The sequence below is a fragment of the Elgaria multicarinata genome, chromosome 1 (genome assembly GCF_023053635.1).
Source record: "Elgaria multicarinata webbii isolate HBS135686 ecotype San Diego chromosome 1, rElgMul1.1.pri, whole genome shotgun sequence".
Lineage (NCBI taxonomy): Eukaryota > Metazoa > Chordata > Lepidosauria > Squamata > Anguidae > Elgaria > Elgaria multicarinata.
This window is the reverse complement of record NC_086171.1, coordinates 20,451,947-20,466,048: the sequence shown is the minus strand read 5'-3', so window position 1 is coordinate 20,466,048 and position 14,102 is coordinate 20,451,947. Positions and strand designations below refer to the sequence as shown.

The following is a 14,102-nucleotide window of genomic DNA, read 5'->3' as shown; positions in this document are numbered from 1 at the left end:
GATCATTGTATTGTTATTGGCCATTCATGGGAGGACGGAGCAAAAACTTCAGAGGCAGCCCACTAAATCTCTGAAAACTCCTGCCAGCAAGGGTGCAACCGCTGAGGGGAAAACAAGGCCAAGGGCAGCTAAGGGCTAAAATCTGTGTCTTATATTCAGAGCCACAACTCAGTACTATGTTGGCTCACGTACTATGGGAACTTGCGGCTTGGTTTGACTTCCTTGCCAAGATTTTCATAGGTTTCATCTTAATAAAACAGAGCCAAGCCAAGCCACATTTCTGTTCATAACATGAAGATAGGATCTTGATTCACGCCTGCTTGCATCAATGTTCTTAGCACGTCTCACCTTTTCAGCAGGGAAAACATGCTTTTTCATGAAGTCTTTCACCTTCTGGAGGACTTCCCTACCCTCTTTAGACTGCTGGAACAATTCACCGGTGCTAGAAGGCTGAATGCCAGCAACAGAAGATGATCTAGGAGAAAAATCCAGTCATAACACTTCTCTACAGATATGCAGCCTTAAATAAAGTGTGAACTCAAATACACACACGCACGTACGCCATTCCCCATGAATGGGTTGATTTAGCTGTCAGGGGAACGGAAGGCTCTGTAGGGGGATAGAGTCCTCCACCAGGGAGAGCTAGAAGGAGAGAGAGTCAGCTTGTTTTGCTGGGGAGCTGAATAATATATCTGGTTTCTTATAGGGCTGTGCACCACCTCGGATCTGAACCCCGAATCCAAAGCAGATCAGGGTGATTTGGACCCTTCTGAAACAGATCCGAGGTGGTTCAGAGCAACTTCAGTTGAGGTGCTTCCAGATGGAGGCCTCCTAGCAGTACCAATCAAAAGACATTGTGCTGCTCTTCTGTTGGGAAAAGCCTCCCTCCAGCCGTTTGGGAGGTGGAAAATATAACATGCTTTTAAACACCTCCTGAGAAAACATCTTTTCACACATGCTTTGGCTAGGCTGTAACTGCTGATGGGTTTATTTTGGTTTAGCCACATATTTTTAAACTTTTAAAGCTTTATATTACATTTTGCTCAGTTGTGTTTTATGGTTTTAATCATGAATTGCCCAGAGAGCTTCAGCTATTGGGCAGTATAAAAACGTAACAAATAAGTGGATATTTTTTCCTCCTTTATAGATTTTCTGTGGCAATAAAAAAAGAGGGGGGGACAGAAGAAATGGCGGGTTACAAATGTAACATGATGTCATCTGGACCCCCTGTAAAATTCTGTGAATGAGGCAGTGCAATTGCATGCTAAAAGCCTCGTCTGGAATCACCCTTGCTTAGAACGAACAAGTGATGTCTTTCAAACCTTCTGAATAAAGCATTCTTACTTTTTCCCTAACTGTAATCCAGCTTCTGCCAATGGTTTCACTATGTTGGCAAACTCAACGCTGTTTTCTGCAGAGGAATTTCCCAGGAGGTATCTGGCATATACACCCTGAAGAACAACAACATTAGATTTAAGTGATTCATATGGCAGCTCAAAACTGAAATTCCACATGCTGGATTGATTTGCTTATGAAAACATTATTAAAAATATGAAGGGCGGCTACAAACCGTGGATGAAAAACAAATACTCCACTTCACCAACTTCCTCCACCTCAATCCGAAACACCTATTTAGGTGAATCTGTCAGAAATGCTCTAATGATATTATACGCTGGGATTCTGTAAAAGCGCAGGCCTTAGTACAACTCAAACATATGACCCTTCCACAGAAATAATTGGTAAAATATAAAACCAGGAGACTAGCTAAAGTAATGTATAACTATCTTGATTGTACTTACAAAAAGCTTCTGTAACATTATTTAGGAGAAAGGTATGCAGTAGGGCTGTGCACCACCTCGGATACAAACCCTGAATCCGAAGCGGTTTGGGTGAAGGCCGAGGCGGTCCAAAGCCAAAGCCAATTGGCTCCAAAGCTTCAGGCCGCCTCAGCGCTTCAGAGCTGGCCCCACCCCTCCATCACCGCCATCGCCATCTTTCTTCTGGCAGCTTCTGGTGCCGCCGCCAGAAATGAAGGGAGTAGGCCGCACGATTTTAAGTTATCACATGGCCTACTCCCTTTCATTTCCGGCAGCACCGGAAGCAGCCAGAAGAAAGATGGTGGTGGCGGGCACAGGTAAGTGGGGAACAGGGGGAGGGGGGTTTACCTGCTGCCTCCGCCATCTGCGGTGGGAGACGGCGGAGGCACCTGGTTAGTGAGGAGAGTTTTCTGAGTGCCGGCTATGCAGCCAGGCTGCACAGCCGGCACCCAGAAAACTCCAAGTCGCCTCAGAGGGTCTGAATTTCACCTCGGCTTCAGCGCCGAGGCAGATCGGGAACCCCCAAGGCAGCCCCGAGGCAGATCGGGGCTGCTTCGGGGGCTCCGGATTGGCCTCTGAGGCAGATTGGGGGGGGGGCGGGGGTGTCCCTGCACAGTCCTAGTATGTAGTACTTCCACCTGGAAAACCTAAAAGGATGTTAATATATTTGAAGCTAAAGATATTACCTGGCATATTGAAGCTACTTTAAAAAATGAAAGGGCAAGAAAGAAATTCAGGTTGGGCAAGGCAGCGCTTGTGCCCCTGCAGCGAAAGTAAATTGCAACCAGTTCTTCCAGTGAAGGAATTCCTAGGAAAAGCATATGGAATGATTTGAGCACTTGGTGATGGCATACCAGTTACACAGAGAGTTTTGCTTTTTTAAAAAAAATGCAATGCAGACGTAGTGAAAAACAGATATACTGGTACCTCTTTTCTCATGTCAAACTATAGCTATCAGACAACAGGTTGTATCCAATGCAGTACTTGCACATGGATGCTCATACAAGGGGCCTTTGTGGAGGGTGTGAAATTGCAATAGGGAGCAGTAGGCAGGAATTTCCCCACACACCCCAGCGCCCTTATGCAAGCATCATTGCATTCACATTTTATTGGGTGGGATCCAATACAATTGGGATTCTTTAATTATGAGCAACGGAGGCAACACACATGGAAATGCACCCTGTTTTAACGTACTGTTAACAGAACAATCCTCTATCTATATCTATCTATGTTTACTCTCAGAAGTAAGTCCCACTGTGTTCAATGGGGTTTATTCCCTAGTAAGTTCATTTACTATTACAGCTTGAAACACCTTCCCATTCTGCTTTATATGCTTCTCTTAATATTGGGAAATGCAAATACGCTTCTCTAACAAAAGCTTTAATAGCAATTTTAAAGAAACAGATTCCTAGAACAAACTAAACCAAATTATTCTGTGAAATCCACAAAGTGTGGCTGCTACATAGACGATTTCTTGGGAACCCGGTGAAAGCCTAACTTAAAAACAAAAAACTATTTCATATAGTAAGACCTGTCAGTCAACTATTTGTGCAAATAATTGTTTAATGTATCGGCATGACTCTTTTTTCTTTTTTTAATGAGAAAGTAACCTGAACAGAAAGGTGGGTGCTCACCTGCAATGTCGTTTACATTCTGGAAACTCCCGAACTTTAAATGTATCAGGGCTTTGGGCCAAAAGAAGAAAGCAAGAGGGTAAGAAAGGTCTGCCAGAGGATGCCCTACAGTCGAAAGTTCCCAGTCCAGCACTGCCACAACACGGGCCTTGAAACAGAGAAATATAGAAATAAAACCTTAGAAAAGTGGAAATGGCAGAGGGGGTGGGGAAAGGTGTAGATTCACAATCCCCAACCAGTTATTCCAGCATATATGTTGGATATGATCACATGGGGGATGCTGAATTTATTTGGAATAAGCACCACTGGCTAAACCACTCTGAACCTAGGGGAATGGCCATCAATGGAAACCATTGAAGTGGCAGGTTGGCCCCCAGGAGGGCTGAATTGGGCCCCTGTGCCTGAGGTTCCGCACCCCTAGGCTAAACAAACCAGGATTCCCTAGCCAAGAACAAAACTTCATTTACTATCTTGGCTTGTAAAGGGAGCAACAAGCCAGGATCTTGGGTTCAGATGACATGCTAAGCAAACTATTTTTGGGGGAGGGGGTTGGACAGTCACACTACTAGGAAGAGCCAATGTTACTCCCTACTGCTATTTTCAAATCATTGAATCATCTTTCTACACCATAACAGTGGGTCAGTTCAAAGGTAATGCCAAGCCATGGTTTGTGTAACATGTGAACAGGTTTTGTGCTTGCATGCTCCCCCTTCCTCATCTCTCCTCCCATAGAATGCCAATTTCCTCCCCATTTAGTGGCAAACTATAGTTTGCCAACAAACTAGGATTGCAAACCCCATTCAAACTGTGGTTACCAATCCTGGTTTGCAGGCAGGCTATGGTTTACATGCATCATAGTGTGCCCAGTTTGGATGTAACGACAAACAATGGTTTGCCACTAAATCGGAAATGAGGAGGAAAATCACGACATGAAAATATAGGGTTCATTCCCACGGCGCCAAAAAATGGTCTGGCATTATGTCTGATCCGACCCGGTCTGTCACTGAATTACTTCGGAACATATTGCGTTGCACTGTAGAATGGCATCATTATTTCACAATGACAGGTTGAGGAAAACCACCGAAGCCCTCTGCGATTTGCCGTGTACCAAACCCACCGGAAGGAACAGGACTCGCACAAAAACGCACAGATATACCTCTAAGTAGATGATGGCTTGTGACCTATATCATATGCTGGTACTCCATTGGAGGAGTTAATCATTTGCAGGGGGTAATGAAATATACTTTCGCTTTGTAATCCACAGTGAAGATTTTAAAGCAGGGCCTGGATCGGATTTTCTTGTTTGTGCGATGACTATGCAGTCCTGGACTTTACTCCGCAGGTGTTGCATCATTTGTCCTTTATGCAAGGAAGGCTTACCTTTCACTCACAGAAGAGGTGGCACAGAGGTGTACAGAACGGAGGTTTAAAAGAACCTTCCACATTGCGATTAGATCACTACATGTATTTATTTACAGGTAGGAACTATTCAAATGACAAGGAAGAAACTCCTAGAAGTCACGACAACAAAAATGTCTACAAAGTGTCTTTCGTGCCTTCCTCTTTTTGCAAGCCCATTATCTCGCAGCACACTTTTTCCACCCAAAATTTTGCAACATGTCATTCGGAGCAGGGCAGGAAGATGCTTCAAGCATAGCAGTTTATTCTAGGGAATCACTGACCCCATTCAATTTGGCAATGTCTTTAACTGCATATTTATATGCCTTGCCAAAGCTGATTAAGTTGGGGGTGAGGAACCTCGTGTGTGTGTGTTCTTCCTCTAACAGTACCAGATTCCTCACTCTTGCATCACTCGTAAGGCATTCTATAACCTCATCCTTGTCTCTCTGCTTCTGATCATCTCCAAATCGTTTATGTCCCTTTTAGGAAAGATGAACCAAATTAAACAAATCACATCAGGTCAACAGAGTAATACTGTGCTCTCTTGGGTTGGATCCAGACTTAGTCACCCATTTATTTCAATGGGTCTACTCTAAGTATAGTGGAGTCTGGATCCAACTCCCTGTGCCTTGCTTCTTATAACACAACCCAAAATGCCATACAAAAGTCTTTGCACTTTGTCCTAGGATTGGGAAGAACCGAGGCACACACAAAACCGAAAGGAGCCACCTTGATACCAAACCTCCAGACACATAGCCCTGAACATGCGAGCTACCTCTCTTGGATGAAAGATGATGTTATCTATTCTAAAGTCTCCATGGATCAGTTTTTCTTCATCATCACCAGCTGGCAGGTTGTTCATTAACCATTCGGCTAACTCATTCATAGCTGGAATCTCAGTATGAGCAGCTGCTTCATACTGTCTTCTCCAAGTGGATACCTAAAAACAAACCCCAAGTCAAGTCAAGCAAGAAGTGGGAAGCTGATGAAGACCTTCCTTGTTAGGGAGACACTTAATATGCTACTTTTAATATGCTGTCTTAATCTGTCTTGTCTTTTGACTATTTTAAATTTTTCCACTGCTGTTGCAGTATTTTATCTTTTTATTTTATTCATTATTGCATTTATATCCCACCTTTTCCCTCCAAGGAACTGAAGGCGGCGTACATAATCCTCCTCCTCTCCATTTTATCCTCACAACAACCCTGTGAGGTAGGCTGGGCTGAGAGTGTGTGACTGGCTCAAAGTCACCCAGTGGGTTTCCAATGGCTGAGTGGGGACTAGAACCTGGATCTCCTGACTCCCAGTCCAACACTTTAGCCACTACACTACACTCTACTCCTTTATTTGTTTTAAAGTTTAGCGGGTTTTGTTTTAAATTGTAAGTATGGTTTTAATTGTTACATTTATGATTTTGTTGTTAGCTGCCTTGTGCTCCTGGACAGAAAGGCAGGATTTAAATATTCCAAAATAAGGGCCCCCAAAATGAATATCAATGCCAGGCTGAGATATAGAGCTCCATCGGATGAGCGTTTTATTGCACACTCATTACAGGGTGCTCACGGATTTTCATGGGTCCCTCTCACAAAGTTGTCTGCCTCCTGCATGTCTCCCGCCCCTGCTAGCCATCTTCAGGCCTCAAAAAACACAGTAAGTCCGATTTATTTTAAGGATGGAAGTTGCCGCTGTCACCTGCTGTGTGCAGGAGAAGCAGTGGGATCAAAACAGACCACTGAATGGGCCACGTGCATGTTGTTTACGGCTTCTTTCCAAAGTTTAAGTAATGAAGGACAAACGCCGTGGCGGAGAAGCGACAGTAAGGAAACGTGACTTTTCCCCTTGTGATGACACTCATAGTTGGGAGCCAAAAAGCTGATAGCCGCCGTCAATGGGCCAGCTTGCTAGGTCATTGTGGAATCTATGACTACTTTTCTTTGAACATCTGATCCTCATTCCCTATCACAGGTAGGTTTCAAGCATCCAAGAGAGTGAAACCAGGTGTGAGCCTCTAATCGAAAAGCCATCAAAACACTGAGACAGAAATACCTTCACTGCCTGTCAGAAGCTGAGCAACGAAGGGGCTTAAACATCTTCCAAAATGACATGTTCTCAAAAATAATCTTGTCTAAGACCCTCCCAAGATTTGTGAAGAAAAGTCATTCTCTCTTCAAATTTCAAGGAAATCACAGGATTAGGTGTGTGTCGATATTTACCTGCCTCTTGCAGTAACCTGGTTCTCGCCCATAGCTTTGGAGCCCCAGCGAACTCACACTGAACGAATGCAGCTTTGCCAGGGTTTCTATCAGAGCTACATACAAAGCGGACCTTTCCGCTGGGGCCACTCCAGGTAATGCGATGTTTCGGAAGATGCGACCCTAAGCATATGACAAATAGAAAAATTAGATGAAAGGGAAGCAAATGGGGTCGGGGGTGGGTGGGAATTACAGTTTTACTGCATGAGACAAATCAAATATGCCAGCTTCAAAGGCGAATTCAGTGATTTATTACTCTATATCAGATATGCAGAAGCTCAAGCCCAGGGGGCAATTCTGGCCCTCTGAAGTTCCCCTGGCCCCACCACTTCTCACCTATTAATATGCTGGAAATTTTAGCCCTGCCCCTTTTTGCATTTGGCTCCACCTACCACCAGAATGCAGCCCGTGAGAGCTGCATTTTCCAAAATGGAATTCAGCCCTCGGACTGAAAGAGGTAATGCACCCCTGTTCTATATTGTTGGGGTTAGATCCAGAAGGATGGAAGGGACTGTGATCTAGAAGAGGCTGAGGCTCCCCACTGGAGGAAAGTGGGGCGATGTGAATAATCACCAGTTCTCCTACCCCTCTGCAGCCACCAGGGCCACTTCCCTCACTGTTCTAGAGAGTCCTTCAACCCTTCCACATGGGGCTGTAGGGAGAAGGAGTAATCAGGAACAATCACCCCCTTTATCCCCCAGCAGGAACATCCCATGACTGCAGTTCTTCTCCCAGGAAGTCAGGATCCAACCAACCATTGGTGTTCAGGAACGTTGGAGACCTGGACGTACTGTTTCTCACAAGTTGCATAATGAAGAATTGCCTCCGGGTAGACAAATCCAGCACTTTATTAGGAACTTTCTGAAATCCATTGTGCATGGCAAAAGATAGCATTTCTAGAGAGGGAGTCTTGATTCTCTCCCTAGGAAAATTCTATGTAGGCTAAACATGAATGGAATCTTGGATCTCATCTTAATAAGAGAAAAAAGGGTGCAGGGTTTCTCTACACGAGAGATTTATAGCACGCTCATGACAGGCCACTCAGAGAAATGTGTGGGTTGATTACATGATGCTGTAAACCTCCAGCACCTTTCTCATAGTTTGGTGGCTTATTTCTTTCTTTCTACAATGAATACCCCATCTTTCAATGGCCAACTGGGCATTCCCAGGTCAATGGGCAGAAGAATTTAAAAATAGAAATAAAAAAGAGCACTGCACCAGGATAAAAACTCCAGTCAATAATCATCATAAGAACATAAGAAGTGCCCTGATGCTGGATCAGACCAAGGGTCCATCTAGTCCAGCACTCTGTTCACACAGTGGCCAACCAGCCATCGGCCAGGGATGAACAAGCAGGACATGGTGCAACAGCACCCTCCCACCCATCATCATCACCACAACTACCAATCCTCGCAGACCTTCACCAAAGTTAAAATTTTAAAACAGGGCTAGGAAACCTGTGGCCATCCAGATGCTATTGGACTACAACTCCCACCATCCCTGTTGCCTATGATGGCTGAGGCTGATGGGCATTAGAGTCCAACAACCACTGGAAGCTCACAAGCTCCAAAGCCCTGCTTTAAACACTGCATGTTTCGGGGCATTCTGGCTTACATTTGCCCGGGGGACATAAAAACTGTGCAGTCAATGTAACTGCAGCCAAGGTATTTATTTATTTATTTATTTATTTATTTATTACATTCCTACACTGCCCAATAGCCGGAGCTCTCTGGGCGGTTCACACAGGTACCAACCTGTACATGTTGCATCACGTAAAACTCCGTTCCAATCACAGAAACATCGCTGCAGTATAACAGGGGCTCAGGAACTGGGAATCCAGCTGCAAACAAGGCTTTCTGAACTCGATATTCTCTGTCAACCTGAAGGAGTTATGCAGGATGTACAAGGATGTGAACGTCAAGAAGATCAATGACATAAAGTGAGATCGACAGAAATGCATTATTTACTTATTTTGTTGATATCCCATCTTTCCACCAAAAATGGTGTTCAAGGCAGCTAAGTAACAAAATAAAAATGGAAAACACAATCTTAACATAAATGTAACATAAAAACAAATTAATTAAATTAAAAACATAACAATAAAAAACATAAACAGCACCCAGCCAACAAAAAAAAAACCTTTTTCAGTAGACCAGCTTACATGCCAAAGGCCTACCTGGATAAAAACCACTTTATCCACACAAGGACAACAGAGAGAGGCCCAATGGAGCCTCCCACAGCAGGAAATTCCAGAGGCTCAGAGCAACCACCAAGAAGGACACTCATCCCATTCAAATCAGTGGAATGTAAGAATTCTCTTAAGTGCACGATTCTTATGGATTTCAGCAAGAATGGCAGCACAATCCTATATATGCCTACTGGATAGTAAGACCCATTGGATTCAACAGAGCTTATCCCCAGAGAAGTGTACACAAGACTGCAGTTTTAAGGCTGCAATCCCATGGCCCCATTTCCTGGGAGTAAGTCCCATTGAACAGGTAGACAGATACAGCATTGCACTGTAACTCCACAACCCTGCAGGAGAATTAACTCCAGATTATCTACCAGGTTACAGCATTCACAAATCCTATAAGAGGTGCAATGAAGACACATGCACCTCTCATTTGCTAATGGTAAATGTGTTGTGTATTTCCACATGACAGCCCAAGTGCCGTCGTATTTCATGAAGGGGTTGGTTACAACTAACTTTGCCCTACCTTGTGAGCAAGAGGAAGGAGAGGGCCATGAGGTTTCTTGCGAAGCACGTAGGTCTGAAGGCCTTTCTTCAGGTAAAAGGTTGGGTTTGACTGTCCCGAGCTACACAAGCAAAGATACATATTATTATTGCTAATGGCCATTGGCCAGAGAGAACTTCATACATTTTAAGTCCCATTTTATTTCATTTGGAACCATTTCCACATGCACTTTCTTAATGTATTAATATTTAGGTGGCAGAGAATCGGTAACAATGCTGTTCTTTATAGGGGTAACTCCAGTTTCAAAACAAAAAATGCAGACTTTTGAACCACATTAGGTATATGTGATGGAAAGCAATGCCAGAGGACCTTCTCTCCTGCTGCTCCCAGACTGCGGAACGGCCTGTCGGAGGAGACTTGTCAACTTAATAGTCTACTAGCATTCAAGAAAGCTATAAAGACTGATCTCTTCTGGCAGGTCTATCCAGTGGAATTTTAAGATGTTTTTAAAATGTTTTTAGGATGTTTTTTTAGGAGGTTTTTAACAATGTATATTATGTTTTAAATATTATGTATTTTATTGTTTATTGTTGTTCCCCGCCTCGATCAAAATGGAGAGGCGGGCAAGAAATAAATTTATTATTAATTATTAAGATTGGAAATGGTGGTCTCTTCAAGCCATCGGAAACACTACGCATGGCTCCAGAGAAGGAGCATCACATACAGCAGACTTAGAGAAGTTCCGACCTCTGAACCAAATTTGGCTCACCAGTCCTCTCTGTCTAGCCCACAAAGGCTGCCTGTAAGGCCACTCCCACCCTGAAGCCCCGCCTCCTCAGAGAAAGAAAAGGGGCAGGAGAGGTCCAAGTGAAGCTGACTCACTGGGGAACCACTGCTTCAAGGCACTCCTGACCCCTTTTCCAGAGCCTCCTCACTTACCCCTTGCCTTGGGCTGTGGGCTACTGTGTGACTGTGGGCTACTGTGGAGTTGGGTAAAATCCATTGCAATGTCCGATTGATAGTTCCTGTGCCCTCTCTCTTCCCCCGGTCCTACAGATGGTATCCCATCAGCCATTGCTGCAAAATTTTAAAAGTCTCGGTGGCTCTCCTAGAGTGGCACTCGTTCCTTTCACCACTCTTGCCGGGGAACTCTGTAGCCAGTGGGAAAAGTCAACTCAATGCAATAGAAAACTCCACAGAGCCCTCCACACAACATGCAACACAACTGTTGTGCAGGAACTCTCCTCTGCACAGCATGGATATTCAGCATGGAGTATGTTCCAAAAAAAACCTCCACTGTGAGGTGGAGTTTTCCCACCAGACAACAAACACATTTCTCAACAGTGGTTTAAAACTCCACCGTGGAGTTCTAAAACCACTATTGAGCCTATGGGTGTGGGAAATAGGTCAGCAGTGCCCCTGCCCACTGCTCTCATGAAGCCTCCGACATCCTTGCCCAGGTCTGAGAAGAGTCCCCACCCTTGACACAATGCCTGAACACATTTCTCCCTATGAGAGCACAGATGCTCCATGCCAGATCTGAACATTTCTCAACGTGGTTGGCAGTGAGATTCTCTATGTGATCCAGGGGTTCCACATGATAAACCCAACACCATGTGTTCTGCTCTAGGTGGAACTGCTAGTGCCCTGCTGAGCCTTTGGGAGCAGCTCCTGCATAGCCGGTGTAATGTATGAAGTGTGTCCCCCAGGGGCTTTTCGAAAAGTCCTCATTTCTTTTATCCTTTCCCCTGTTCTCCACTCACAAATCGCTTTATGCAGGGGGCATAAAAACCACCACTGATGATGGAGGCGTCAGAACAAAGAAAGATCAGCATGGGAGTCGGTGTAATGTGAACTTCTATCAGGGATGGGGAGCATTCTGTCCCACTCTCCCAAAGGACAGGAATAGGTCTAAAGGGCTTAAGTTACTGGAAGGTAATTTTGGTTAAACATTGGGAGAAATTTCTTGAGAGCAAGGGTGCTTTCAAATCAGGCCCTGCCTCATGACAGAATTTTATGGAGGGTCCAGACATTGCTGTTTCTGCTCCTAACCCTCCCGTGTTTTCTCACCACTTCTTCTGTCTTTTCCTTACTGCAGAAAATCCATTAAGCTGCACAACACCTTGTAATAGGTAGTACAAGGAGTCCTCCATCTGGAAGCACCCTAGGAGCTGTTCGATGGTGGACAATGGAGGGGTGGTGGGCTGGCCCTACCATTAAGCAGAGGGAAGCGATCTCCTCAGGCAGCAGATGCTGGGAGGTGCAGCAAGGGGGTGAAGGAGACAGCCGTGTCTGCCATGTGGCTTGCCCTGCACCCCTAAGTGAAGTATCCTCTTTCCAGTGTGGAAGAAGATGCTGTCCTATTGCCGAAGAAAAATTCAACTGCCAATCCAGTTGTCTTTTGTACATGGAATAGGAGGGGGTGCTATTTTGTCCTTCGCCTGAGGCAGCAAAATGTCTTGGGCCCGCCCTGCTGTTGAGGATGCTCTAACTCTGAATTCACTCAACAGAGCACAGCATTGGACAAGACACCCTACATGCCCCCTTCCAACTTTATGAGGTTTATTACATGAAGCTGAAATCCTGCCATCTTACCAGGGCTTTTGCTGCTGGTTTCTTAGCAGGATTCTGACGGGCATCTTTACATGGCGGACTTGTGATTTGAATTGAATTGAACTGAAAACTTCCTCTCTCAACAACAACAACAACAACAACAATATATTTATTTCTTATACCTGCCTCTCCCTCTGGATCAAGGTTGGGGAACAACGTTAACAAGGTTCTATCTGTTTCATTGCACAACACCATCTTGTGGCTGAATTATAGCACAACACCATAAGAACATAAGAACAAGAGCCATGCTGGATCAAACCAAGAGTCCATCTAGTCTGTTCACAAAGTGGCCAACCAGCTGTCAGCCAGGAACCCACAATCAGGAAACGGGTACAACAACACCTTCCCACTTATGTTCTCCAGCAACTGGTCTATATAGGCTTACTGACTCTTACACTGGAGGCCGCACTGTCATTTCACACTGCCAATAGCTTGGATTGAGTAGGCAGTTGGACTCGATGGCCTTATACACCCCTTCCAACTCTACTATTCTATAATTCTATGATGATTAACCTTTCTTATCACTTTATCTACGGTCTTTTAAAAAGCAGAATAAAGCTCAAAAAGCACTGGAGACATTTTGGAGGTTGACAATGACTTGAAAAGGACCTGCAAACCTCCATGAGTGACCAGTCAGGAGCGTGCAATAAAAGCCTTGTTTTGAAATGCTCTGTCTTGCTTGTAAAGGGTTAAAAGAGTGAGTGCACAGCAGAACAGTATATGGAAAAATCTGGAAGACCTTTGATATCTCGAGGAGATTAGGTTTGCTGTGCCGCCCCCAATGCTTGGAATCCTATGGGAACACCCTTTCTCAATAGGCTGAGAAGTTCAGTCCTTTGAAACCTGAGAAGAAGTTTTATCTACTTGCAGGTGGCATCTCTTGGCATGCTTTGCAAGACTGCTGGCTTTGATCTATGAGATAGATCAAGGCATGAGACACAGGTCTCCTGCTGGCCTTTGATAAAACGTTGATAAGAGGAGAGAACATTAGAGTGATGGCCAGTAGACGCTAGTTAGGACTATAAATACAGCTCCCCTGGCATCTGTAAGACGGAACTTCGCCACCAAACTAACTTGCATTAGAGGGTGCCGTGGACTTGACTGGCCAGCACATGGAGTCTCCCTGTTGTCTTTTGGAGTTCCGAACAACTGAATGGGGAAGTATAAGACGTTTGCTCAGCTTTGCTTTTAGCCTTATCTATGTAGTGATCTTCAGACTGCTTTGGAATTTTAAGCATTTGGGTTGTAATTGCTTCTGAAATCTGAATCTTAATTAGCAAAAGAGTCGCACCTATGAAGTTATCCTATTAAAACTCTTACACAAGAAGATTTCTTTGTTCATAAAAGCAACACATATTTGGCCTACATACTAAGCAGTTGATTTCAGAGCATGTACCATCACGATTTAAGGAGCTCTCGCACTGAAATAATAAAAATCATAGAATCATAGAATAGCAGAGTTGGAAGGGGCCTACAAGGCCATCGAGTCCAACCCCCTGCTCAATGCAGGAATCCACCCTAAAGCATCCCTGACAGATGGTTGTCCAGCTGCCTCTTGAATGCCTCTAGTGTGGGATAGGGCTTTGTTTCCAGACCCCTGATCATCCTGGTTGCCCTCTTCTGAACACGCTCCAGCTTGTCTGCGTCCTTCTTGAATTGTGGAGCCCAGAACTGGACGCAATACTCTAG

At 44.6% G+C, this 14,102-nt stretch overlaps 1 protein-coding gene across 1 annotated transcript in view; it reads right to left on the bottom strand.

The window, feature by feature from the left end:
* The window catches only part of ACAD11 (acyl-CoA dehydrogenase family member 11), a 48,131-nt gene that overhangs the window by 29,152 nt on the left and 4,877 nt on the right, over nucleotides 1-14,102 (bottom strand). Inside the window, exons 2-9 of the mRNA XM_063124601.1 lie at nucleotides 9,822-9,921; nucleotides 8,859-8,984; nucleotides 7,066-7,227; nucleotides 5,628-5,792; nucleotides 3,452-3,599; nucleotides 2,504-2,625; nucleotides 1,345-1,451; nucleotides 349-475 (exon numbers count right to left, since the gene is read on the bottom strand). Of these exons, the coding sequence (XP_062980671.1) occupies nucleotides 349-475; nucleotides 1,345-1,451; nucleotides 2,504-2,625; nucleotides 3,452-3,599; nucleotides 5,628-5,792; nucleotides 7,066-7,227; nucleotides 8,859-8,984; nucleotides 9,822-9,921 (1,057 nt within the window). The remainder of the gene's footprint in view (nucleotides 1-348; nucleotides 476-1,344; nucleotides 1,452-2,503; nucleotides 2,626-3,451; nucleotides 3,600-5,627; nucleotides 5,793-7,065; nucleotides 7,228-8,858; nucleotides 8,985-9,821; nucleotides 9,922-14,102) is intronic.